General features: G+C 47.6%; 1 protein-coding gene across 1 annotated transcript in view; it reads left to right on the top strand.

The window, feature by feature from the left end:
- CELF3 (CUGBP Elav-like family member 3) overlaps window positions 1-25,840 on the top strand; it is a 28,131-nt gene that overhangs the window by 2,134 nt on the left and 157 nt on the right. The window contains 12 exon segments of the mRNA XM_070951047.1: window positions 2,662-2,743; window positions 13,135-13,184; window positions 13,573-13,701; window positions 14,013-14,092; window positions 15,131-15,181; window positions 15,183-15,275; window positions 15,471-15,603; window positions 16,258-16,407; window positions 17,323-17,388; window positions 17,870-17,971; window positions 18,865-19,008; window positions 20,182-20,324. Of these exon segments, the coding sequence (XP_070807148.1) occupies window positions 2,662-2,743; window positions 13,135-13,184; window positions 13,573-13,701; window positions 14,013-14,092; window positions 15,131-15,181; window positions 15,183-15,275; window positions 15,471-15,603; window positions 16,258-16,407; window positions 17,323-17,388; window positions 17,870-17,971; window positions 18,865-19,008; window positions 20,182-20,309 (1,208 nt within the window). The 3' untranslated portion in view covers window positions 20,310-20,324.

Genomic DNA, 25,840 nt, shown 5'->3' with positions numbered 1-25,840 from the left:
AACACGATGTGCTGATACAGACCAGGAGAAGGGGGAAAAAAAGGCATTTTTAATTCAGGCAGAAGGGCAGAAAAAAAAAACCTCCTTTAGGGTTTAGGTTTTGGGGTGCCGTCTTTCGAGAATTATTCTGAATTTGCCAAGGGTCTGCTTGAGCCCTCGTATCAAATAAATTGGCTTTTGGATTGGATTTGTAAACAGCTTGGAAGAGTTGGGAAGTTTGGGGTGGGGGGTTGCCTTTATCTCCCCAGAGTTGGGCTTGATTTTATTTTATTTATTAAATTTATATGCTTTCTGTTATTCTCCACCCTCACCCCACCCAATGGCCTCCCTTACGAATGCTAAGGCCCAGGCCCCCTATTCTGCGGCTGCAACCAGGAACCCCTCAAAGTCGCTGGTTGAGGACAGATGGACGTATTTTGGAGGTGTTTGGGATTTTTTTAAAAAATAGGAGGGTTTAAAATGAAGAGAGTGGGCTGCAAGGGAACGCAGAGTAGATGCAACCCGCAGGTTCAGCTATGGGTGTAGTTAGCAGATCCAAAAAAAATCTTTTGAAACTTTTCACTTTTTTCCTTAAGGAAAAGGAGGAAGCAAAGAGGAAAAAATTCAAGATGTAACTAAAGAACACGGATGGGTTCTTGGAGGCTTTCGACCTGTCCTTGTGTAAACAGGGGAATTTTAAATAAATTAAAGAAGGAAGAACTGGACTTATTCCCCCCCCCCCCAAGAAAATTTGGAAGGATCTGGGCACAATGCACCCGACGCAGAGCAAAAATCGGGGCGAAGGGAAAACAGCCCGTTAAGATGCAAAGGAGGGCTGAGAATATGGATTTTTTAAATCCATATTTAAATATCTTTTAAAAAGATATTATAAAATAAATTTTAGAGGGCTTACCCGTCTCATGGGAAGCAGCACCAGAAGAGAGTCACCCCAAATTTGGGAAAGGACAGGAAGCCCATAAGAAGCCCTCCAAATTCATTCATTCATTTTTCTTTCTTTCCTTCCTTCCTTCCTTCTTTCTCTCCAATCTCTTCCTTTCCTTTCTTCTTTTTTTCCCCTTCTTCCTTCTTCCTTCCCTCTTCCTCTTCCTTCTTTCCTTTCCTTCTTCCTGTCTTCTTTCTTCTTCCTCCTTCCATCTCCCATCGTTCCTTCCTCCTTTCTTCCTTCTTCCCGTCTTATTTCTTCTTCCTCCTTCCTCCTTCCTTCTTCCTTCATCTCCCTTCCTTTCTTCTTCCTCTTCTTCCTTTCTTCCTTTCTTTCTTCCTTCTTCTTCCTTCTTCCATCTCCTTTCCTCCTTCCTTCCTCCTGCATTGATTTGGAGAAAAGAAGTCAGCTGGGGTGGGCAGAGGGGGAAGGGATCTCTTTTTGCCCCGTGGCATCTTTTCCTGTTTTTCAGGGGGGGGCACCAACCCCCCCTCTGGCAGCTCGCGGGGCTGGGCTGACGTGGCACCATCAGGGCCGAACTGCTGGAGCGTGAATGGCTTAGCTTTTCCACTTCGTTGCCTGTTGTGACAGGCAGACGCTAAAATATAGGCCCTGCGCTGAAGCCGGGGAAGAAATGGAGCATATTTTGCTGATGAAAATTTTTGAAAAAAAAATAAAATAAAAATTAATGATTGGCAGAGAAAAGGAGACCGGGGTTGAGGGGGGGGGCGAGTGGGTGGGGATGGGCGGGCATCACGTCGAAAAAAAACTTCTCTCTTTTTCTTAAAAACTGGCCAGAGGGAAAGGGAGCCGAGGCAGATGGGCTTTGTAGTCTTGAGATGGCACAAATCTGCCCACTTTGCACTCCATGGCTTAAGTTCCATGAAGTTTCTGGAAGGAAAAAAAAATGTCTGCGGTACAAACATTTAACCCGTAAATTAACAAGCCAGCTTTCTAAACCTGGTTTGTTTCCAGCGTAAAATCTCTCTTTCCCCCCCCCCCCAATTTGGGGATCTCTGAATCCCCCAAATGCTTGACGCGTGTTTAAAGTTTCGACACGCGGTGAATCACATCGAGAGGAAGGCGGTTATAATTTAACGACCGTTTAAAGTTAGCACTCCTCTGTATGTGTCTGCCATCCTGCCCGAGCTGCCCAGATGTTAGCCTGAAGCATAGCTGGAGAGGCAGTCACCCACTGCGGTGCCTATCCCAGAGGTGACACATTAAGGTAGACTGCCTCTGAACACCGAGCTCTTCGGATTTTGAGTTTTGAACATCTGTTTCCTGCCAATTTAGGGGGTCTTCCTTGCAGGAATTTAGTTAGGTAGTTTAGTTAGAAATTAAATGCCATCTTCAGTGTACATTATAACTATAAAAATAAAAACACAAACATAACACCCTTTACATTCTATATAACTGAAATTGAAAACCTGATGTTGCACTATACCGTAGAATTCAATATGGTTATTGCCCTGGGATAGAAGCTGTTTTTCAGCCTATTCGTCTTTATTTTTTATTATCCTGTACCGGCTGCCAGATGGTAATAGTTCAAAAAAAAAAAAAGAGGGCGGGGGGTGCCCAGAATGAGATGGATCTTTTAGAGCTAGGAAAACCGGTTTCAAGCTGCTTTCAAGGACCGGTTTGGGGAAATGGGCCTACAGATTTGGGACGCAAAATGGCGCCGGAAGCGGGATATCTTTGGCGAGCCATGTTTGAACCCGTGTTTTTTCCTCCTCCAGGATGCGCCTTCCTGACTTACTGTGCCCGGGAATCAGCCCTCAAGGCCCAAAGCGCGCTGCATGAGCAGAAGACTCTGCCAGGGGGTAAGTCCAAAGACGGTGCCCGCCCGCTATGCCAGGGGCCTTATCGCCCGTTGCAACCTGGAGCAGATGGCTTCAGCGGCAAACACCGCCTGTGCAGTGTGCCCGCGTGCTTCGATCCCGCTTCGGTCCTTGTTTGCCGATCTCTTTCCGTTGTTTGCAGAAGCCGGGTTTCTCCCCCTGGATGATTTCGAATCCTGGGTTATTTTAAGGCGTTAAAAGAGAGGTTGGATTTGCTTAAGGACAGTTCCTTTTTGAATTCGCCAGCGTTTGGGTTCGCTCGGAGCATTGGATCTACTAGTAGACGGGGGGTATTTAGTCAAAGGTATATGACTTTCTCGAAAAATCTGTGGCCTTGCGAAGCCATCTCGGGGGGGCGCAGATTCCAAAGGTCGTAGCCAACAGCTGGGAATCGAAGTTTGTGCCTCTCGGCTCAGCATTTGGGGTGGTGGGGTCTCAACGTACCGTGTTTTCCCGAAAATAAGACCGGGTCTTATATTAATTTTTGCTCCAAAGACGCATTAGGGATTATTTTTCTGGTTAGGTCTTATTTTGAGGGAAAATAAGGTACTAAATGCACCCCTCTAGCTGACGATCTTAACTGGGGCTTATTTTGGGGGGGTAGGGCTTATATTACGAGCATCCTCGAAAAATCATGCTAGGATTTATTTTCCGGTTGGGTCTTATTTTTCGGGGAAACAGACTGGACAAGGGGTTTCACCAACCCCATTTGGTGTCAGCAGTGGGATCAGCCCTCCCGAGTCCATAGGAAGAAACTGGAATCTGGGAATCCGTTGTTCAAACCTGGGAATTAAAAGGGGTTGTTTATTTTAGGGGGAGGAGGAGGTTCTCTGCCTGTCCTGGTGGTGTGTTTTCTTTTTTACAAGATAACAGTTGTTGTTGTTTTTAAGTTTTTACATAAGTAGAAAGTCACCCTGTGGCTTTTATTAGCATTATTAGCAGCTTGTCTACACCAAATGTGACACCCCGAGTGCAGAATTTGGAGAAAAATGAAATGGTTTTAAAAGGAGTAGGCAGGTTTCTAGTCCTCACCGCTTGGAGTAAAACCTGCAAGGAGAAGGGGGGGGGTGGGTGGGAGGGGGAGGGGATCGTTCTCAGGCTTAAGCAGATTTTGCTTGCTTGTCCGAGGCATTAACTCTTGACTTAACCTCGTTTGCTACGGCTGCCGTGGGGGATAAAATAGCCGGAGAGAGGCGGTCAGTCCTGCCCGCTTGAGGAGAAAGGGCTGGTAGTAAATAGGATTACGGAATCGGATCAGCCTTGGCCCTGGCTCAGTGAAACCGGAGAGGTCAGGAGACCCCGGAGGGAGGGGAGGGGAGGGGAGGCTGGCATCCGCCCTGGCAGAGAGGGGGGGGAGGGAGGGCTAGGGAGCAGCAGGAAGAGGCTAGAAGAAGGCCTTCACCTGGGTTTAGGAAGGAGCCAAACCAGGTTTAATCCTGGCAAGGGATTCCGCGGAAATGGCCCAGGGAGAGTTTTGAGCCTGCGGATGGAGTAGTAGAGGGTTTTATTATTTTATTATTATTATTTGGGGGGATGGGAAGTGGGTGGGTTGCTCGGAAGTGCTTTGGCCAAAGTCTGAGCTCTTCTTTCCTTTTTCCTTCCTTCTTTCTTTCTTTCTTTCTTTTCTTCCTTCCTTTCTTCCTCCCTCCATTTGTCCCCGTCCTTCCTTCCTTCCTTCCTTCTTTCTTCCTTCTTTTCCTTCCTTCCTCCTCCGTCCATTTGTCCCTTCTTTTTCCTTCCCTCCTTCTTTCCCTCCCTCCCTCCATTGTCCCTTCCTTCCTTCCTTCCTTTATTCTTTCTTTCCTGCCTTCCTTTCTTCCTCAACATTTGTTCCTCCTCCCTTCTTTCTTTCCCTCCTTCCCTCCATTGTCCCCCCTTCCTTTCCATTTGTCCTATTCTATTCTATTCTATTCTATTCTATTCTATTCTATTCTATTCTATTCTATTCTATTCTATTCTATTCTTCCTTCCTTCTTTCCTTCCTTTCTTCTTTCCTCCCTCCCTCTCTTCTTGCCTTCCCTTTCTCTCTCTCTCTTTCTTTCTCTCTCTGTCTTTCCTGCCTTCTTTCTCTCTTTCTTTCCCTTTCTTTCTCTTTTTCCTTCTTTTCTTTTTTCTTTCCTTCCTTCTTTCCTTCCTTTCTTCTTTCCTCCCTCCCTCTCTTCTCGCCTTCCCTTTCTCTCTCTCTCTTTCTTTCTCTCTCTTTCTTTCCCTTTCTTTCTCTTTTTCCTTCCTTTCTTTTCTTTTTTTCTTTCCTTTCTTCTTTCCGGTGTTCAGGAAGGTGCATCTCCGTTCCTAACCCCCCCCCCACCAGCCCACCTGCCCTCCTGGGCCAGGCCTCCCTTCTGCTCACTCACTGCTTTCCTGCCAGCTATTTGTCCAAGGAGGGGCCGTGGAAAGGAGCAGGTGTTTTGCCAGCTGTCGCAGAGCTGCAAGCTCTTACCTTGCTCCCTGGCACCGCCTCCTGCCAAAGCCTCGGAGTGGGGGGGGGTGGGGGGCAGGATTGAAATTCACCTTCGGCTGCCTGTGGGGGGGGGAGAGGCTACCTGCAAAAGGAAAATTGGAAAATCAAGAAAAATCAGGAAAAAAGCCCCATGCCCATCGACACCCACCACAAACAGCCGTTCTTCCCAAATGGGCCTCAAAAATTGGAGTGCACAAGTCCAGTATCTGGTCTTATTTCTCTCCCCAGCATCTGGAGGTAGACTGCTCCTACACACGGGGCTCCACGAAAATTGACACCGATTGTATTCTTTACCCAAAAAAAAAATAAAAAAATTGCAAATTCATTGCAGGGGACGAGTCACCCCTGCGGCTTGTTAAATGCCTCAGAGGGAAGGTTGCAATTCTTACATTCTCAGGTAGACTGCCTTGGCAAGGGGAAGCTCTACTATGCATTGCCCCTGTCTGGCCTGCTCTCCCTTCTTCCCTTGGCTTCTCTCCTTCCCTTCAAAAAACCTCACACAACCTGAGTGAGATTCCACGGCAGGCATAATAATAAGATTTCCTAATCTTTTTATATTTATCGGTGAACCGAAAACAGCCCCTTTAATTGGGCAGGGAAGAAAATGGCCCAACTTTTGTGATGAGTTTGCGGAAAGGAAAATATTCCAGCAAGAATCCAGATGTGGTCGGTGTGGGTGAGAGCTGGAAATTTAGCACAAGGCAGACTAGTAACTCTACAATGCTGGTTTATCCATCTTGGTCTCTTTCTCCTCTCCATCTTCCTTCCCTCCCTTTTTTTCCCTTTTCCATTCCTTCGTTTTTCCTGTTACATCCGTGCGATCTGAATTCTTCTTCTTCTTCTTCTTCTTCTTCTTCTTCTTCTTCTTCTTCTTCTTCTTCTTCTTCTTCTTCTTCTTCTTCTTCTTCTTCTTCTTCTTCTTCTCCTCCTCCTCCTCCTCCTCCTCCTCCTCCTCCTCCTTCCCTTCTCCTTCTCTTCTTTCTCTTCCTCCTCCATCTCTTCCTTCCCTTCTCCTCCTCCTCCTCCATCTCCTCCTCCTGTCTCCATCTTCCTTCCTTCCTTCCTTCCTTCCTTCTTTCCTTTTCCTCCTCCTCCTCCATCTCCTTCCTTCCTTCCTTCCTTCCTTTTCCTCCTCCTCCTCCATCTCCTCCTCCTGTCTCCATCTTCCTTCCTTCCTTCCTTCCTTCCTTTCTTCTCCTTCTCCTTCTCCTCCTCCTTTTTCTTTCCTTCTCCTCCTCCTCCATCTCCTCCTCCTGTCTTCATCTTCCTTCCTTCCTTCCTTCTTCTTTTCCTTCTCCTCCTCCTCCTCCTTCCCTTCTTTCTCTTCCTCCTCCATCTCCTCCTCCTGTCTCCATCTTCCTTCCTTCCTTCCTTCTTCTTCTCCTTCTCCTCCTCCTTTTTCTTTCCTTCTCCTCCTCCTCCTCCATCTCCTCCTCCTGTCTTCATCTTCCTTCCTTCCTTCCTTCCTTCTTTCCTTCCTTTTCCTTCCTTTTCCTTCTCCTTCTTCTTCTCCTCCTCCTTTTTCTTTTCCTTCTCCTCTTCCTCCTGTCTCCATCTTCCTTCCTTCCTTCTCTTTCTCCTTCTCCTTCTCCTTCTCCTTCTCCTCCTCCTCCTCCTTTTTCTTTTCTTTCTCTTCCTCCTCTTCCTCCTCCATTTAGAACAATTAACCCGTGGAACTGCTTGCCTCCAAGTTGTGGCTGCCCCATCAGTCGAGGCTTTTTAGAAAGAGATTGGACAACCAGTTGTCTGAACCGCTATAGAATCTCCTGTTTAAGCAGAGGGTTAGACTAGAAGACCTCCAAGGCCCCTTCCAACTCTATTATTCCGTTATTCCCCTTCTCATTGTAGCCCCTAACCCTGAAGGCTGTGTGTCCCCCACTCCTGGACCCAGATGCCCCACAAACCGCGAATTTGCAGCCGCTCCCCCTCGGCACACGTACCAGGAGATCTGGAATTTGGTGGATTATCTCCAGATTTAGTCTCGGGCAGGCCGAGCTGGAAGGGGGGGGAAGGAGGAGGCAGGCAAAGCTGGATTAGGGGAGGGGGCATCTATACCTTCTGATCTTCAGCCCCTTCCCTCTTCCTCCCCCACCCCCAGGCTAGGCACAAGGACGGGAAGATGCCATCCGGGGGGGGGTGCAAGGAGACGCATGAAAAAAAAAATCTCAGCATTCAGTTTGGTATTGCAGAAATTTTGGGGGGAGGGTGTTCTCTGAGAAATGGATGCCAAAGGGGGTTAGTAGTTCTTGCTCCTTTTTTTGGGTGGGTGGGCGGGAGATGCCTGCAGTAGAGCCTCCATATTCAGGACATGTCTACCACTCAGCCTCCGAGGGGGGTAGATCTAAGGAGGCAGAACAGTTTCTCTCTGCAGGGTCAGGGTTAGGGTTGTTTAAGCTGGGGGTATTTTCGTGGGATGAAACCCCCACCACCACCACCAAGGAGCTGTCCTTGGTCCTGGGGGAGAAAGCAGAGTGTGTGGAAGTTGGGGGGCAAGAGTTGGAAAAGATTCATTTTTCAAGTTGTCTGTGAGACTGGCTCTTTGGCAGGTTTATTTATCACGAATAAATAAATCGCAAAACGAGCCCCCCCCCAAAGCCATTTTCCTCTTAGTTTTTTTTTTAATTGAAATTAAAAAAAAAATCAAGATTTTTTCCATTTGGGGAGGAGGGGGCAAAATAAAGAATAGAATAAGAGTAGAAATAGGAATAGGAATAGGAATAGAATAGAAATAGAATAGAAATGGAATAGGAATAGAATGAATAGAATAGAGTAGAGTAGAGTAGAGTAGAGTAGAGTAGAGTAGAGTAGAGTAGAGTAGAGTAGAGTAGAGTAGAGTAGAGTAGAATAGAAAAGAATAGAAAACATGGAATGGAATGGAATGGAATGGAATGGAATGGAATAGAATAGAATAGAATAGAATAGAATAGAATAGAATAGAATAGAATAGAATAGAATAGAATAGAATAGAATAGAATAACGGATAGAATAAGGAATAAGGAATAGAGCTGGAAGGGACCTTGGAGGTCTTCTAGTCCAGCCCCCTCCTTTCAACCAGGAGAATCTACACTATTTCAGATAGCAAATCCAGGCAGCCTGGTGGGCCGCAATTCATTCACACCTAAACGCAGGAGTTAGCACCCACGCACACACATGACTTTCCTTCTTTCCGCTGCACCCCCCCCCCCTTTAAAAAGCAGCCGGGAGGGGGGAATCAACACCTCCCTCTTCCCCCCTCCACCCACCCCCCCCCCACCCCCCCCGGTCTCCGGGAGCACTCGAGGTTCCCCTGCTCCAGATGGCAGAGCCACGTTAAACCATGTTTGTGAGGTGGCTAATCCCTGTCTAATCCCCTCTCTAACCACCGTTTTCCATTTTCCTTAGTTTTTTGGAGACTGTTCAACGTTTGTTTGTTTTTTTTCCCCCAAGATGTCCAGATGCAAACACACACCTGGCCAGGCCTGCCAGCCTCCAAGGGCAGAACGGGACCTGGGCCTTGCGCCGTCTTTCGCACCCATGCCAGCCTCCTCCTTGCTGCCCACCTGGGGGAGGCCGGATGGCACACAGGGTGGGGAAGGGGCCGGCGGGCATCGCTCGACCCAGCCCGGCCTGGCAGGCGGTCTTATTTTTCACCCGCTGCTTGGGCAGAGAGAGGGGCCAGGCCAATATGGTGGTGATGGGGGGTTTATGGCCCCATCTGGGCAGAGAGCGAGCGACGAGGTTGCGAGGCAGGCAGGCGGTGGGATGGCGAGAGGAACATGGGTGCTGGGAGAGAAGCGAAATTCAGATGGAGGCTTTAAAAAAGAGGGCAGGGGAGCTCTTCCCTGGCTTTGCTGGAGGCCTTTTTGCAGGCTTTCTTCCAAGCCGGTGGATGAAGCTTAGGGACTAGGAACTTGATAGTTTTGCTTTGCAAAAAAATATAGGATGGAAGGAAAGAAATGAGAAGAAAGGAAAAAGCGAGGAAGGAAGGGAAAGAGGAAGGAAGGAAGGAAAAATGAGAAGAAATGAAGGAAAGAAGGGAGAGAGGGGAAGGGAGGGATCGGGAAGGAAGGAAGGGAAAAATGAAAAAAGGGAGGAAAAAGGGAGGAAGGGAGGAAGAAAAAAGAGAAAGAAAAAGAAAGAGGGAGAGAAAGGAAGGAAGGAAGGAGAGAAAATGAGAAGAAATGAAGGAAAGAAGGGAGCGAGGGGAAGGGAAGGATCGGGAAGGAAGGAAGGAAGGGAAATGAAGGAAAGAAGGGAGAGGGGAAGGGAAGGATCGGGAAGGAAGGAAGGAAGGGAAAAATGAAAAAAGGGAGGAAGGGAGGAAGAAGAAAGAGAAAGAAAAAGAAAGAGGGAGAGAAAGGAAGGAAGGAGAGAAAATGAGAAGAAACGAAGGAAAGAAGGGAGAGAGGGGAAGGGAGGGATCGGAAAGGAAGGAAGGGAAAAAGGGAGGAAGGAAAGAAGGAAGGAGTGATTTATGGATGTGCTGATTAAACATGGGGCAGAAGGTTTTTATACTGTCATTTTAATGAAGAAAGAGAGAGAAAATCCGTAAGGAAAAAAAACACCCCATCAAAAGTCCATTCTTTTATCTTATTTTCTCCTTTTTCTTCTCTTTCCCCACTCCTCCTCTCTTCTTCCTCTCTAATCTTCCTCTGTGTTATTATTTCCCATGTTTATTTTGTGATTCCACACCCCTTCGGCAAAAACCTTTAAGGGACGACCTCACGGGTCCAAGTCTCCAAGGCCTGCCCCGATTTAAACGGTGCGAGAGATTTAAAAATAAATATATTCTGTGGGGAAAAAAAAAAGGGCCTTGGAGAGAGAAATGGGAGGAGGGGGAGCCAGTGGGGGGGGGGCAGTTTCAAGAGGAGCTTCTTTTTTTAATTTTTTTCTAAAATCTGCTTCGGGTTGCTTTGCCAACAAGGCCCCCCCCTCCTTCCCCGAGCCCACCAAGGCCACTCCATTTCTTTTCTCTCCCCCCCCCCAAATCTCCCCTCCCCTTCGCTAAACGCTCCTGGTCATTGTTTATAGAGATAAGTGATGATGTCAGCACGGTTCCCATGGCAACCGGAAGGGATAAAGGGAAAGATGAGTGGGTAGTTGCCATGGAGTATTTTCTCCAGTTGCTATAGAGACCGGGCATTTGCTTCCTGGCTGCTCTTTCGAAGACCCCCTCCTTCCCCCCCACCCCCCAATTTTTTTTTTTTTTAAATTAACACAGTATTTTTTTTTCCCTCTCCCTCAAATGATGGTAAAGGAAACAGCTTGTCCGAAGTTAAGACTTTATATAATTTTTCTGCTTTTAAATATATATATCTATATATTCCTCCAGAGGCAGAGTTGTAATTTAATAGATTAGGGAGGGGTTGTTTTTTTTTTTTTTTTTGCCAAGGTTGATCCCTGCCTTTTTCCCCTTCCTTTTATTTTTCAATTTTGCATCAGTGCAACTAGCAAGATTGCAAATGCTCTTTTTAAAAAAAGTTGTTGTTGGATGGAGTGATCCTTACTCTTAATGAAGTTTTGGGAAATAAAAGGAAGTAAATTCAGATTTTTTTTCTCTCTCTCTCTCTTCCAGGTTCTCTGTCCTCTTTCTCAGTGGCTCTTTCCGTTTGCAAATTCAGATAGTGTTTTTTTTGTTGCAAATCAGAATAAATCCACTTAACCAGAATAAATCGACTCAAACATAACTCTGTGCTTTAAAAAAACAACAACAAGGCAAGCTTTCCTTGAGGTTTCCCCCCCCCCCCCCGGCCTTGCCTTTGTGTTTATTATCATATATGAATTATATTCAAGCAGATATTAGATTAAAGCAGATTAAAGCAAAGGATATCAAAGAGGTTGAGGATTTCTCTTTTTTCTCCTCTCTTTTGCAGCGCGTGAAGTTTTTATAAACCTGCGAGTGGAAAGAAAGAGCAAAGGTTTTTTTTAAAAAAAATACCAACAACAATTAAATAAGCTTGCTATTTTTCTGGAAGAATAATCATCATGATGCTAATGCTATCCAGAGAGGCATAAAAGAGAAAGGGAAGGGAAGGGAAAGGAGAAGCCGCACTGGTCCTCTTAGCTGCTCCGGTTACTGTGGCAACAGGACATAACTTGGCAACCGGAGGCGGAGGAAGATACAGGCCTTGGGCGCCATGGCAACCCCATCGCCATCCCTGCCTCTTGGGCTGTGATAGGCAGGACGGCAGTTTTGGGCATCCTCTCCTGGACGAAGGAGGCGGCTAGGAAGATTTTGCACATCTGGCAACAGAGTTGAATGTTTCCTTTGGAGTTTGGATGGAGGTTTTTTGTTTTTTAATGCAATTTCCTCCCCCTCCCAAAACTCAAGGGGGACGCAGACATTTTCAGGATTGGTAGGGACAAAGTAAACTAAAAAACTAAACTAAAACTATAGAGGGCCTTTATATCTGCATTTTATTAAAAAAGAGTATACTGTATTTTTTTTTTTTAATTTAAATGATTACGTTACTATTCCATTTACCAATTTAAATTTAAAATGACTGTGCAGTAATTCCGGACTTATCACTGTTTGTTTGGCTCAGTGGCTAAGACGCTGAGCTTGTTGATGAGAAAGGTCGGCAGTTCGGCAGTTCAAATCCCTAGTATAGGCTTCCTGCGGGGGGGGTTAGGGAGTTGGACTAGATGACCTCCAAGGTCCCTTCCAACTCTGTTTATTCTATTCTGTTCTGTTCTGTTCTGTTCTGTTCTGTTCTGTTCTGTTCTGTTCTGTTCTGTTCTGTTCTGTTCTGTTCCGTTCCGTTCCGTTCCGTTCCGTTCTACTCTACTCTACTCTACTCTACTCTATTCCATTCTAATATTCTATTCTATTCTATTCTATTCCATTCTAATATTCTATTCTATTCTATTCTATTCTATTCTATTCTATTCTATTCTATTCTATTCTATTCTATTCTATTCTATTCTATTCCATTCCATTCCATTCTAATATTCTATTCTATTTTATTCTATTCTATTCTACTCTACTCTACTCTACTCTACTCTACTCTACTCTATTCCATTCTAATATTCTATTCTATTCCATTCCATTCCATTCTAATATTCTATTCTATTCTATTCTATTCTATTCTATTCTATTCCATTCCATTCCATTCTAATATTCTATTCTATTTTATTCTATTCTATTCTACTCTACTCTACTCTACTCTACTCTACTCTACTCTACTCTACTCTACTCTATTCCATTCTAATATTCTATTCTATTCTATTCTATTCTATTCTATTCTATTCTATTCTATTCTATTCTATTCCATTCCATTCCATTCCATTCCATTCCATTCCATTCTAATATTCTATTCTATTTTATTCTATTCTATTCTATTCTACTCTACTCTACTCTACTCTACTCTACTCTACTCTACTCTACTCTACTCTATTCTATTCTATTCTATTCTACTCTACTCTACTCTACTCTACTCTATTCTATTCTATTCTATTCTACTCTATTCCATTCCATTCCATTCCATTCTTATTTATTAAATTGATTCCCTGCCATCTCACGGTCTAACAACTCTGGGCAGCTTATCGTATAATAAAAGCCTAAATCAAAAAAAAAAAAAATAGTAGAATAAACAATTGTTTTGAGTGGCAAAGATGCCCACAGCTACCAACCCAGCTGGTGTTGGAAATTTTGAATGTGTTGTTCAAAGCCTCCAGAAAGGAAAGCTTTGGGGTGGTCTTCGTTAGCGTCTGCAAAGTCTTTTTCAGTCTATTTTAGCTTCTCAGAATGAAACAAGGGGATAACCAGCTACAACGAAGGCCAGAGGAAAAAAAGAACGGGACAGGAATTGTTGAAGTCCCCTCTCTTAATGGTTGCTTTGAGGCCCATTCCCAATGGATCGTTTGCAACCCAAAAAAAAAAAAAAAACCCTCTGATATTCTGGCCTTAAAATTCATTTCCTATTCTTTCAGATGAACCGACCGATTCAGGTGAAACCTGCAGACAGCGAAAGTAGGGGAGGTATGCTTTCCTTCTGTATTATTTTTTTTGAGGGGCAAGGTATGCCGAATTGTTTGCAACTTCTGCATTTTATCCACAGGTTTTAATCTTTGATTTCTGCAGTTCTTCAAACAATTCAGCATTGGGAGTTTTAATTTAATTAATTCAATTCAATTCAATTCAATTAAGCTTCCTGCAGATTTTGCCAAGTCTGGATTATTTATTTTTAGTTATTTATTTAGCATTGCGCGCAACCCCCGAAATTCCCAGCTGAAATGTCGGTCTGAGGGCTCTGCTAAAGGACCAGAGGGTCGGTCGTTTTGCAAGGGGGGAGTTTGTCCTTTTTATTTATTTATTTATTTCTTTATGATTGTTTGAGCCACTTCCTGCCTCTTTTTGTATCTTCCAGAAGACCGGAAACTCTTTGTAGGAATGCTGGGGAAACAGCAGACGGACGAAGATGTTCGGAAGATGTTTGAGCCTTTCGGGACCATCGATGAATGCACGGTACTCCGAGGTCCAGATGGCACCAGCAAAGGTGAGGTGGCATCAGGGCAGTGCCCGCTGCTCAGCCTTCCCTGCTCCTGTTTCCGGGGTGAACCCAGGGATGTAAAGGGGTGTTTTGTCAACCTTGGCAACGTGGAGACGGGTGGGACTTCAGCTCCCAGAATTCCCTGCATGCTGGCTGGGGGGGATTCTGGGAGTGGAAGTCCACTCCTCCTCAGGCCTCCAAGGGTTGAGAAACACGGGTGGGAAAGGTTGAGTCGAGAGTGTTTATTTATTTGCAAAACAAAATCTCTCTCTCTCCTTTCGGGATTCGTTTCCCTCGCCCTCTTCGCCTCCGTACAGGCTGCGCCTTTGTGAAATTCCAAATGCACGCAGAAGCCCAGGCAGCCATCAGCACGCTGCACGGAAGCCGCACGCTGCCAGTGAGTCCCTTGGCGGCCTTTTTTTTTGAGGGGGGGGGGGTTATGGTTGAGAGACGCTTTGGCCGGTTTGAAGTTGGAAAACGCTGCAGGCTTGGAGAAAGGTGGACTCTGTTGCCCTCCGGTGGCCACAGCGCTCCATTGCAGCTTCTCCACGCCGTGTAGTGAAAAGCTTCTGAAGGAGGGGAGGAGAGGGGAAGGAAGGAAGGGAGGAATAAGGGAGGGAGAAAGGAAGGGAGGGAGGGAGGGAAAGAAGGAAGGAAGGCAAGAAGAAGGGAGGGGAGGGGAAAGAAAGGGAATGGGGAGGAGAGGAAGGAAGGAATAAGGGAGAGAGGGAGGAAGGAAGGAAATGGGAATCAGAAGGAAAGAAGGCAGGAGGGAAGGAAGGAAGGAAGGCAAGGAGAAGGGAGGGGAGGGAAAAGGAAGAAAGGGAGGGGGAAGGAAGGGAATGGGGAGGAGAGGAAGAGAGGAATAATGGAGGGAGGGAGGGAATGGGAATAGGAAGGAAGGAAGGAAGGCAAGGAGAAGGGAGGGGAGGGGAAAGGAAGAAAGGGAGAGGGGAAGGAAGGGAATGGGGAGGAGAGGAAGGGAGGAATAATGGAGGGAGGGAGGGAATGGGAATAGGAAGGAAGGAAGGAAGGAAGGCAAGGAGAAGGGAGGGGAGGGGAAAGGAAGAAAGGGAGAGGGGAAGGAAGGGAATGGGGAGGAGAGGAAGGGAGGAATAATGGAGGGAGGGAATGGGAATGGGAATAGGAAGGAAGGAAGGAAGGCAAGGAGAAGGGAGGGGAGGGGAAAGGAAGAAAGGGAGGAGAGGAAGGAAGGAATAATGGAGGGAGGGAGGGAGGGGAGGGGAAATGAAGAACAGGAGGAAGGAAGGAAATGGGAATGAGAGGAAGGAAGGAGGGAGGGAGGGAGGGAAGGAAGGAAGGAAGGAAGGGGAGGGAGGGAGAGAGGGAGGGAGGCTCCCCACCTTCCAGAGCCCAGCCTGGGGTCTCTCCTGCCCACCACTTCCCAACCTCTCGGCTTCCCCACCCTCCCCAGGGCGCCTCTTCCAGCCTGGTGGTGAAATTCGCAGACACGGAGAAAGAGCGGGGGCCTCAGGCGGATGCAGCAGGTGGCCAACCAACTGGGCATGTTCAGCCCCATCGCGCTGCAGTTCGGAGCGTACAGCGCCTACACTCAGGCAGTAAGCAGGCCGGGGTCCTCCTGCTGCCCCCAACCCCCCCCCCAGGTGTGGGGCAGGACAGAGAGAAGTGGGGGCTGTGCTCGGCTGCCAGCCCAGCTCTGGGGGTCCAAGAAGGGCGGTGGGGAGGGGGTCAGGGAGTGAGGAAATTGGGGGGGGGGGTCTTTGAGGCTTCAGGGCTTCCTCTGCCCTCCGCAGCTCATGCACCAGCAAGCCGCTCTGGTCGCCGCTCACTCGGCCTACCTCAACCCCATGGCGGCCGTGCAGATGCAGCAGATGGCTACCCTGGCCCCCAACGGGCTCATCGCCACCCCCATCACCCCCTCCTCAGGTAAGGAGGGCAGAGACTCCACCCAGGCCGGCTCTTCCTTCCTACGGGGGGGGGGGCTCCATCCCACAGGCTCCACAAACCCCCACTCTTCTGGACAACCTCTCCCCCACCCACCGCGGGCTTCTAAATTGGGTCCCTTGCTCCCCCATGGGGGCCCAACGGACCCCCCCCCAAACCTCCCGGGGAAATGGGTGGGGTCTGGAACTTTGGGGCATTGAGTGGAGCAAAGGGGAGCCGGGGGGGAAGGGCGCACGTCGGAATCAGTGGTGGGGTTCAAATTTTTTTTACTACCGGTTCTGCGGGCGTGGCTTGGTGGGCGTGGCAGGGGAAGGATGCTGTAAAATCTCCATTCCCACCCCACTCCAGGGGAAGGATACTGCAAAATCCCCATTTCCTCCCTATCAGCTGGGACTTGGGAGGCAGAGAATAGATGGGGGCGGGGCCAGTCAGAATTTTTACTACCGGTTCTCTGAACGACTCAAAATTTCCGCTACCGGTTCTCCAGAACTGGTTAGAACCTGCCGAAACCCCACCTCTGGTCCGAATGTGTTGCAGACCTGGGTTAGGGTTGGGGGCTGCAGGAGAGAGCCCCCCTTGCAGCTCCCGGGTGGGGGTCTCTCTCTCTCTCTCTCTCTTTCTCTCTCCCTCCCACAGGAAGCAGCACGCCGCCCACCCTCGCGGCCACCCCGGTCTCTGCCATCCCAGCCACCCTCAGCGTCAACGGCTACAGCCCCGTCCCCACGCAGAGCACGGGGCAGCCGGCCTCCGAGGGGCTCTACACCAACGGCGTCCACCCCTTCCCAGGTACCTCTGCCCACCCCACCCCTCCACCCCACCCCTTCCTCCCCTCCCACCCACCCCCGGGTCTTCCCACGTTTTGCTTCCGCTTCCCGGAGTCTCCGATTTTAGCCCGAATAGTTAGAATCTTCTTCCACCTGTGGGGGGGTTCACGTGAGGCGTAGAACTCGAACCCAGAGCCTGGCTGGAGTCTTTCCCGAGGGCAGGAGGAGAAAAAATAAGAGAGTTTGCTCGTCCTGCTGTGATTTGGGGTTGGGTGGGAAGAGCGTGTCCCAACTCTCCAGAGTTTGAAGATGGACGGATTTCAATTCCCAGAATTCCCCAGCTAGGGAGTTTCAAGATGCATGGGCTACAAGTCCTAGAAGTTCTAAGCATGCTTTATGTTGTATGGACTACAAGTCCCAGAAGCCCCCAGCCAGTGTGCTTTGAAACGGTTGGACTTCAACTCCCAGAATTCCGTGCCTGAATTGCATGCATGCTACGGAATTCTGGGAGTCGAAGTCCCAAGAGGTTGAAGTTCAGAAACACCGGATTAAACCCATTTTAATCCTTTTAAACCCGGATTTCTTTCCACCGGGATTAAACCACCGAGTTCAGATCCTTGAAGCTCAAAAGAGTAGCTTTTTAAGCCGATTGAGGACAATCTCGGCTAAGAAAACATGGCCAATTTTGGAACAGAGGCTGAAATTTCAACCATACCTATTCGAGCCTCCCTATTCAAAGGCAGTCTACCTCTGACGCTCAGAAATGGGGCTTAGAGAAAAGCGAAGCTCGTGGTGGCCTCCCTCCCCCCCCCAGAGACACCTGGATACTCTTCCTTGTGGGGGTGGGGGGGAGGGCATGCTCGGACACGTTGAACCCATCGCAACTGTCTTTAAGTGTGTGTTGTCTTCCCGTCTTCCCTCACCCCCAATGCCACAGCACAGAGCTCGGCCGCCCCTGTGGATCCCTTACAGCAGGCCTACGCCGGGATGCAACATTACACAGGTAAGGACAGGTGTCAGCACTTCAACCTGCATTTACTCTAGTGCTGACATAAGGAGGAGAAGAGGGGGCAGCTGGCAAGAGGACGCTTGCCTTCTCACCTACTTATTTTCCCTGAAGATAATATCCTCTAGGAGATGAGATGGGAGGGGGGACATTCCTGGGAGCTGAAGTAGTAGATATGGGGAGAGTGATTTGGAAGAGGGCCAATGAGACGCAGAGAATTGGGGAACGGAAAGGGAAGGTTTGGGGGTCAGGAAGTCATTGTTGGCTGCGCCACAATCGGGGACAGGTTGTCGTGCTTAATAAAACGAAAGATTTCTTCAAAGACGATTTGTTTGGAAATGCAATTTATTTTATTTGAGACGACATCGAAACCTGACAACAGGTACCCAGGTACCCCTCCCCCTTTCCTCCAGCTCTGGACATGCGCCTCCCCCTCTTCCAGCTGACCCCCTTCCCTCTCCCACGCTTCCTCTCACAGCGGCCTATCCTACAGCCTACGGACTGGTCAGCACCGCCTTTCCCCAGCAGCCCGCTGCCATCATCACCCAGCAGGCGCCCCCCCCAGCAGAGAGAAGGTAAGGTTGGGGTCCGGAGCGCCCCCCCCTCCCCACTCCTCCCCAGATCAAGCCAGCAGTCATCCCAGCTGCAAAATGCCAGCGGCAACCAAGAAGCAGGGATGATCACGTCGGGGCTGCAGTAACCCCGGGAACCACTAGAGGGCGTCCAAAGGGGAGGTTTTGCTTCCCCCTGGTGGAGATCTGGAATTTTTTTTTAAGTTTTTATTGCTTTAACACAGAATTAAATTTAACCCTCAAATTTAGCACCTTGGAAATGTGTGGATTTCAGTTCCCATAATTCCCCGGTCAACGTGCTTGTTAGGGGATTCTGGGAGTTGAAGTCCGCGCACTTCTTCAAGTTGCTAAGGTTGAGAAACTCCTCCAAGGGGGGGGATTAACATCATTCGCCCCACGGTTTTATCACGAGGGTAGATCCCCCCCTTGTGGGTCTTTTGCACGACACTCGTGGGTTTTTTCCAAACTGTTGCAACAAGAAGTGTGCAATTAGTACCAGTCGTGCAAACGACTATTTTTTCTACAACATCCAAATTTCCATCTTGCCCGCTGTTTTTCCACCTCTTACGCAGACACGACTTTCGGAAATGTTGAGTTTTTGCACAGCTGAGCCGCACCTCCCAATGCCAACTTCCATCCCTTGCAAGCAAAAAACCAAACAAAAGCCACAACCTGGTTTATTGTATTGTCTTCTAACCTAGTTACAGCTGGCATTTTAAGGGCACGACCCGGGGAAGAAACAAGAGGAGAATCCTTGGCGAGCAAAACAAAAAAAAATAAGAATATCAAGACGTTTTTTCGCAACCTGGTTGCGAAAACGCCACTCGCATAGTTGGAGTTACGCCAAGGACATTTCGCAACCGGTCCGTCCTTCCCGACAATTTATGGTTTTCTTTCGCAGGTCCTGAAGGTTGCAACATCTTCATCTATCACTTGCCGCAAGAATTCACCGATTCGGAGATCTTACAGATGTTCCTCCCTTTCGGGAACGTCATTTCGGCCAAAGTTTTCGTCGACCGAGCGACCAATCAGAGTAAATGCTTCGGTACGGAAAACATCCCAAGGTCCCCAATGAGGGGTTTGAGCCTAGAGGTCTCCTCTGTCTCTCCTTCTATGGTTCAATGACCATCAAGTGGACTTCCTCCAACTTGAGAGTGTTTGGTGGGAATTAGGACGAGACTTTTTTGGGGCGCGCGATCGAATTTAGGGCTTGCAGGCACAAAAGGGGGGGTGCGGGAATCCGTTCCCCGATCCGATTGGGACACCGAAACCAGATCTTCTCCAACTGAAGAAGCTGGACCTCCAGCTGCTTCAGAACGAGAAGAAGGACGCGTGTACGGCTAGTCCTCATCTTACAGCGGTTCATTTAGTGACCGAAGTCACAACAGCACTGAAAAAAGCTGTGACTGTTTTTCACACACTTACGACTGGTAACCGCGGTACCCCTGTGGTCACGTGATCAAAATTTGGACGCTTGTATAACTGTCTCGTATTTGTGACGGTCGCAGCGTCCCCAGGAGGGTCCCATTTTTCGAGCAAAGTCCGTGAGGAAGCCGGATTCGCTTAACAACTGTGAGACTCACAGCTGCAGTGAGGCAAGCGAGGTTGTACAGTGGGTCCCAAATTCACTTAACCGATGCTTCACTTTGCAAAAACCAAAATTTGGGGCTCAATTATGGTCGTAGGTCGAGGACTACCTGTACTCCTGTCTTAGGATGTCTATTCATCGTATGAAGGACTCAAGCAAGGGGAGTAAATCCCAATTTCGTATCCGGTGAAGAGATCCTATTTTGGGCACTAAGATCTCAAGAAGATCGTACTTTCCACTGTCCACCAAAGCTGGAGACCAGCGTCTCTTCAATCTCAACCGCTTGAAGATGGGTGGACTTCCAGCTCCCAGAATGCTTAGCAATGGCCATGCTGGCTGGGGGATTCTGGGAGTTTGAGAAGGGCAGGGGGTTGGACTAAGAAGACCTCCAAGGTCCTTTCCCAACTTTGTCGTCCTGTGTTGAAATCTGCCCGTCTTCAAGCGGGGTTGAGAAATGCTTTCTTGGAAGTTTAATCTTCTCCGGATCCCACTTCTTGAGTGGTCTTTGTGCCCCATCTTGGGAAATACACGCGGGGTGGCGGGGGGCTGATGCACCTCCACCGTGGGGTCTCAGCGGGCCCTTGGCCCCTCTCTTTCTCCCCCTCCCCCCTCCCGCTCTCTCTTCTTCAGGATTCGTAAGTTTTGACAATCCCGCCAGCGCGCAAGCCGCCATCCAAGCCATGAACGGCTTCCAGATTGGGATGAAACGGTTGAAGGTTCAGTTGAAACGCCCCAAAGACGCCAACCGGCCGTATTGAGCCACTGCCTGCCAGGTGGGTCCTCGGCTGCGGAAAACTCGAACCCGGGGCTCAGGTTTCTTCCAGGTTCTCTGTATCGAAGGCCCCTTTCTGAACCTGGCTTGTTTCTCAAAATCTACTTGGGGGAAAAAAAAGGACGACCCAGGCTCAGGCCCTGTTTCCACCCGCCGTCGGAAAAGGGGGATTTCTTCAGCTGTTTGCTTTTTTCCGGCTTTAACCAGCGCCTTCCCTTCTAATCATTTCTGAAGAAAATATAATTTTATCCCGGGAAGGATCTCGAATTTGCAACAGGCCGGGCTTGGCGTGTGCTGCTGTGGGTGGATAGTTTTCCTCCTGTTGCATCTCCATCCGAGTTCGGCAGCTAGATGAAAAAAAAAAAGAAAATTGAGTTATTAGAGGTAGTCCTCATTTAGCGGCGGCCTCGTTTTGCGGCCGTTCGCGGGGGTCCTTAACAGTCATCGAAAAGTCACCCCGAAAAAAATGTACAGGGAGTCTTCCGCTGATAAGCCGGCGTTTTAGCGACCATTTGGAGCTTCAGCGGCTCTGAAAAAAAGTGACTTAAGGTCAGTCCTCATCCTTACGACCGCTGTGATATCCCGACGGTCACAGGGAACAAAATTTAGGCTTTTGGAAATGAATTTACAAGGGTGGCAAAGTCCCAGGTATCGCTAACTGGCTTCTGACAAACCTTCAAAGGGGGAAACCAGATCTGTTTAACAACTGCAGTGTTTTGCTTAACGACTGCAGCAGGAACGGTCGTAAAACGGCTGAATAGCCACCTTGCTTAAGGGTGGAAATTCTGGCACCAATTGTCGTAAATCGAGGACTTCCGGTAAAGCTGGCAAATATCTTTGGGGAGACTCACGCTATGACCTGATGGGGTTTCCTTACCCCATCCTCCCTCCCCCCACCCTCCAAAAATTAGGGGGGGGCTGATGGTTTAAGGTGTTCAACTTTAAACCTTCCTGTCTTGTCTCTCTGAATGTGTAAGTAGCTATGTCATTTTCTTTGGATAAATGTCTCTTTAAAAAAAAAAAAAATCTCGTTCGGAAATAAAAAATGAAACTTTTTTTTAAAAAAAAGAAAAGAAAAAAAAAGAAAAGAAAAGAAAAGAAAAGAAAAGAAAAAAGAAAGGGGGGGTGGGAGAATTATTAATTTTGTCTAGCAAAAACACATTTTAAAAATATATATATATATAAAAAAGGAAGAAAACCAAACTCCCCCCCCCTTTTCTCTCTCTGCTGTCCGAAAACTCCGCAATCCCGCCCTCCCTTCGGCAGGGGGCCAATCATATCTTGAGACGACTCTGTTGCTAAGCCACCCTTCGTTGTCGCGGGAGACCTAGCTCCGCCCCCCTTGTAAGTTGCATCCTTTGGAATGAACACAAACTAAAAGTTGGTTGTCTTCTTTTCTCCTCCTCCTCCTCCTCTTCTTCCTCCTTTGATTTGGAAAGGCCAAATCCGGCGTCCGTCCGTCCGTCCGTGTGAATCCGAGTTGCACCTTTTCATTTTTATGTTTTGCATGACGAAATAGCATTTCTTTGGATGTGCTGTGAGTTCCTGGTTTGTAGTTTCTCGTTTGGTGAAGTGCTGTTTCCTCTTTTCTTTTCTTTTTTTCCTTACTCTCTCTTTCTGTTAGTCTCTTTCTTTCTTTCTCTCTCTCTCTTTTCTCTTTCTCTTACTCACGCTTTCTGTTACTTTCTTTCTCTCCCTTTCTCTCTTTCTCTTTCTCTTTTTTTACTCTCCCTTTCTCTTTCTTTTTTCTCTTTCTTTCTCTCTTTCTTTCTTACTCTTTCTCTTTCTCTCCCTCTTTCTTTTTCTCTTTCTCTCTTTTTCTTTCTTACTCTGTTTCTCTTTTTCTCTTTCTCTTACTGTCTCTTTCTCTCTCTTTCTCTTTCTCTCTTATTCTTTCTTTCTCTTACTCCTTTTCTCACTCTTTCTTTTTCTCTCTCTCTCTTACTCTCTCTCTTTCTCTCTCTTTCTCTTACTCTCTTGCTTTCTCTTACTCTCCCTTTCTCTCTTTCTCTTTTTCTTTCTCTTTTTTCTTTCTCTTACTCTCCCTTTTTCTTTCTCTTTCTCTTTTTCTCTTTCTCTTTTTCTCTTTCTCTCTTTCTCTTTCTTTCTTACTCTGTTTCTGTTTCTCTTTCTCTTATTGTCTTTTTCTCTTTCTCTTTCTCTCTTATCTTTCTCACTCTTACTTTTTCTCTCTCTCTTACTCTTTTTCTTTCTTACTGTTTCTTTCTCTTTCTTTTGCTTACTCTCTCTTTCTCTTTTTCTCTTTCTTTTTCTCTTTCTCTTTCTTTCTTACTCTGTTTCTCTCTTTTTCTCTTACTGTCTGTTTCTCTTTCTTTCTCTCTCTCTCTCTCTCTCTTCTCCTGTTTCTCTCTCTCTCTGCCTCCCGACCAAGCGTGCACGCAACACAACACTTGCGACACACAAGCGCACAGGGGTTCTATGACAACTCGCCATGGCCAACTCACCATGAGGAAAAGACTTTCATAATGTATATATATTAAAAAAAATAGTGGAATAGACGCTTTAAAGAAAGGATGCCAAAAGGAGGGACAAAACAAAACGTGAATGACAAACCTTAAAAACAATTTTTAAGAATTATTTCAAATGATTAAATTTAATGGTGGAATTGTCCGGCGGCAAGTCGGCCGTACCCCAAATCGTCCCTCTGACCTCCTTGCAGAAATGACGAGGCCTCGATTCCCCTTGCAAATGAATTTGGTGCAAATTGCATCTATCTAGATCTCTAGATACATAGATAGATATATCATCCCTCCTCTTTCTTCCTTCCTCCGCACTTTCTCACCATGTGAATGCCGTTGTGGCCGTCACCGTCAATCCTCCCGGGCTGTGCTCTCTTTTTTTGCCGTCTTCTTGCCTGTGCCGTGTTTTGCTCGTCTGGATGGTGGTGCTGGTTGTTTTTTCGTTTGTTCCGACACGTCGGTTATGTGATGCTCTGTGACCACATGTGCAAATCTCTGGCGGCTTTTTCGTCCCCCCCACTTTTCCCAGCCCTCTTCTCCTTCTTCTTCTGCCTTTGCTCCGCCGAGCTCCTGAGAGACCCTCGGGGGGGGATTCGGGGGGGGTTCCTAAATTCCAAATTCAGGCTGTTTGAAAATCGAGAGACGGGATTTAACGCTTCTCGGCCAATTTCGAAGGGAAGTCGGGAAGAGACTCCCCCCACCCCCCAAAAAAATCAGCCTTAAAAAGGGGTCTTTTCAGAATCAAAGATTCTGGTTTTAAAGGCCGGACAGCTGCGAAGGGTGTGAGTTTGCTTTGTGCACAAGAGGGACAGCTAAAACCAAGTTCCTAGTCCACATTAAGAGGCCCACTGGCCAGGAATTGGCGAATTCAAAGAGGGTCGTGTTTTGGACCCACCAGGATGGGTCCAAAATGCAACCATCTCCGGGATGGAACTTCTGAAGGAGGGACGCCAATTCTGGGGGGAGCTCGGCTTGCAATTTCTTCTCCCCATCACTTCATTCTGGGATGCATGGAACTCTTATGTCCATCTTCTCTCACCCTTTGGGGGGACCCTGTGTGAGCCCACAACTGATCTCTCGGCCCCCATCTTCAACGGAGGTCCTTCACGCCCGCCCCCAAGGAAGGCCTACCAAGAAGATTGAATGAACTTTCTGAAGGCCTCCTATCTCACCATCCTTTTCTCTCTCTCTCTCTCTCCATCTCTTTTGTCTCTGCCTATCCCTTTCTTTTTTGCCTATCTTTCTCGCTCTGTCTCTGTCTCTTTTGTTTCCATCTATCCCTTTCTGTCTCTCTGTCTCTCTGTTTCTATCTCTCTTGTCTCCATCTATCCCTTTCTCTTTCTCTTTCTCTCTCTCTTTTTGTCTGTCTCTATCTCTTTGTCTGTCTGTCTCTCTCTGTGTGTCTCTTTGTCTCTCTATCTTTCTCTGTCTCTCTGTTTCTCTCTTTTGTCTCATCTATCCCTTTCTCTTTCTGTCTTTCTCTCTTTTTGTCTTTCTCTATCTCTATATCAGTCTGTCTTGTCTATCTGTCTATCTCTTTATCTGTTTCTCTCTCTTTTGTCTCCATCGATCCCCTTCTTTCTCTCTCTTTCTCTCTCTCTCTCTCTCTTTTTGTCTGTCTCTCTTTGTCTCTCTGTCTGTCTCTCTTTGTCTCTCTGTCTGTCTCTCTGTTTTTCTCTCTCTCTGTCTCTCTGTTTCTATCTCTTTTGTCTCCATCTATCCCTTTCCCTTTCTCTGTGTCTTTCTTTTTGTCTGTCTCTATCTCTTTCTGTCTCTCTCTCTCTCTCTCTGTGTCTTTCTATCTCTCTCTCTCTGTCTCCTCCTCATTCTGGTTTGTTGTCAACATTGTCGTTGTGGTCGTCATCGTTGTGGGTCTCTCCTGTGTCTCGTTCCTCTCTGTATTTGTTGGTGTGTGTGTGTGTGTGTGTGTGTGTGTCTGTGTGCGTTTGTGTTTGTGTTTGTGGTCACGTGGCATTGTCTGGATGAGGAGCTCCACAAGGCAGTTCTCGGGAAGCGTAGTGGCTTGGAGGCTCTACTGAAGCCCGGACTCTGGTCACAGGGATGGGTGGGGGGGTCCAGCATCCCACCCACCCATTTTATGTAGTTTTTTTTGGGGGGGGTTGTTTGCAATATTTTCTGACGGCAGGGAAGCCCAGAGGTCATTAAGACTGCGTCTCTCTCTCTCTTCCCTTTCACGAGTCCTTTTTTTTTTTTAATTTGATTTATATGCCGCCCTTCTCCGGAGACTCAGGATGGCTTACAGTGCGTTAAGCAATAGCCTTCATACTTTTTGTATATTTATACAAAGTCAGCTTATTGCCCCCACAAACTGGGTTCTCATTTTACCTACCTTAGAAAGGATGGAAGGCTGAGTCAACCTTGAGCCTTGGCGAGATTCGAACTCGCAGTAATTGCAGGCAGCTGTGTTAATCACAAGGCTTTTAGTCTGCTGAGCTACCAGGCCCTTAGCCGTGATGATGGTTGAAGTAGATAGAATAAATGCAGATGGTCTTCAATGTCCCGCCAAACCTAGTTTAATAATAAACCTAGTTTGTTTAAGGAAAGTCAAGCCACTTTAGCCAAACCAAGCAACTTTTGCACCAAGGAAGAGAGAGAGACTGGTAAGTTGAACCAGCTCCTGAGCAAAAGCTGCTTCTCTGCCATCTTGGTTCTCTCTTATAGACACACCTGGAAGGATGCCAAGATGATTTTTCTTGGCACGGTCCTTGCCTTTGAAGTCCTGGCTGCTGGGATCTTGGGAAGGGGATATGTGTGCTGGCAAAAGGAAATTAAAAAGGGGAGACCCAGGGATTGGGGGTTCTTCATGCAAGAGAGCAGGGAGACCAATGGCCTGGAGATGTTCCTCTCCAGAAAGGAAGGAGTGGATTTGGGAGGCAGGTGGGAACCCAAGATCCCAGCTAGACTGGCCTCCCTACATGTCCTTGGCCTCCACTCCCTCCCAGTCTCTATAATCCAGCGGAAAAGCCAAGAAGAGCAAAGATCTAAGGTAGCTTCCGTTCTCTTGTCTCCTCTTTAG

The sequence above is a fragment of the Pituophis catenifer genome, unplaced genomic scaffold, assembly GCF_029215685.1.
Source record: "Pituophis catenifer annectens isolate HBS135680 unplaced genomic scaffold, rPitCat1.0.hap2 SCAF_10, whole genome shotgun sequence".
Lineage (NCBI taxonomy): Eukaryota > Metazoa > Chordata > Lepidosauria > Squamata > Colubridae > Pituophis > Pituophis catenifer.
Note: the sequence above shows the minus strand (reverse complement) of the source record. Positions and strands in the feature narration are given on the sequence as shown.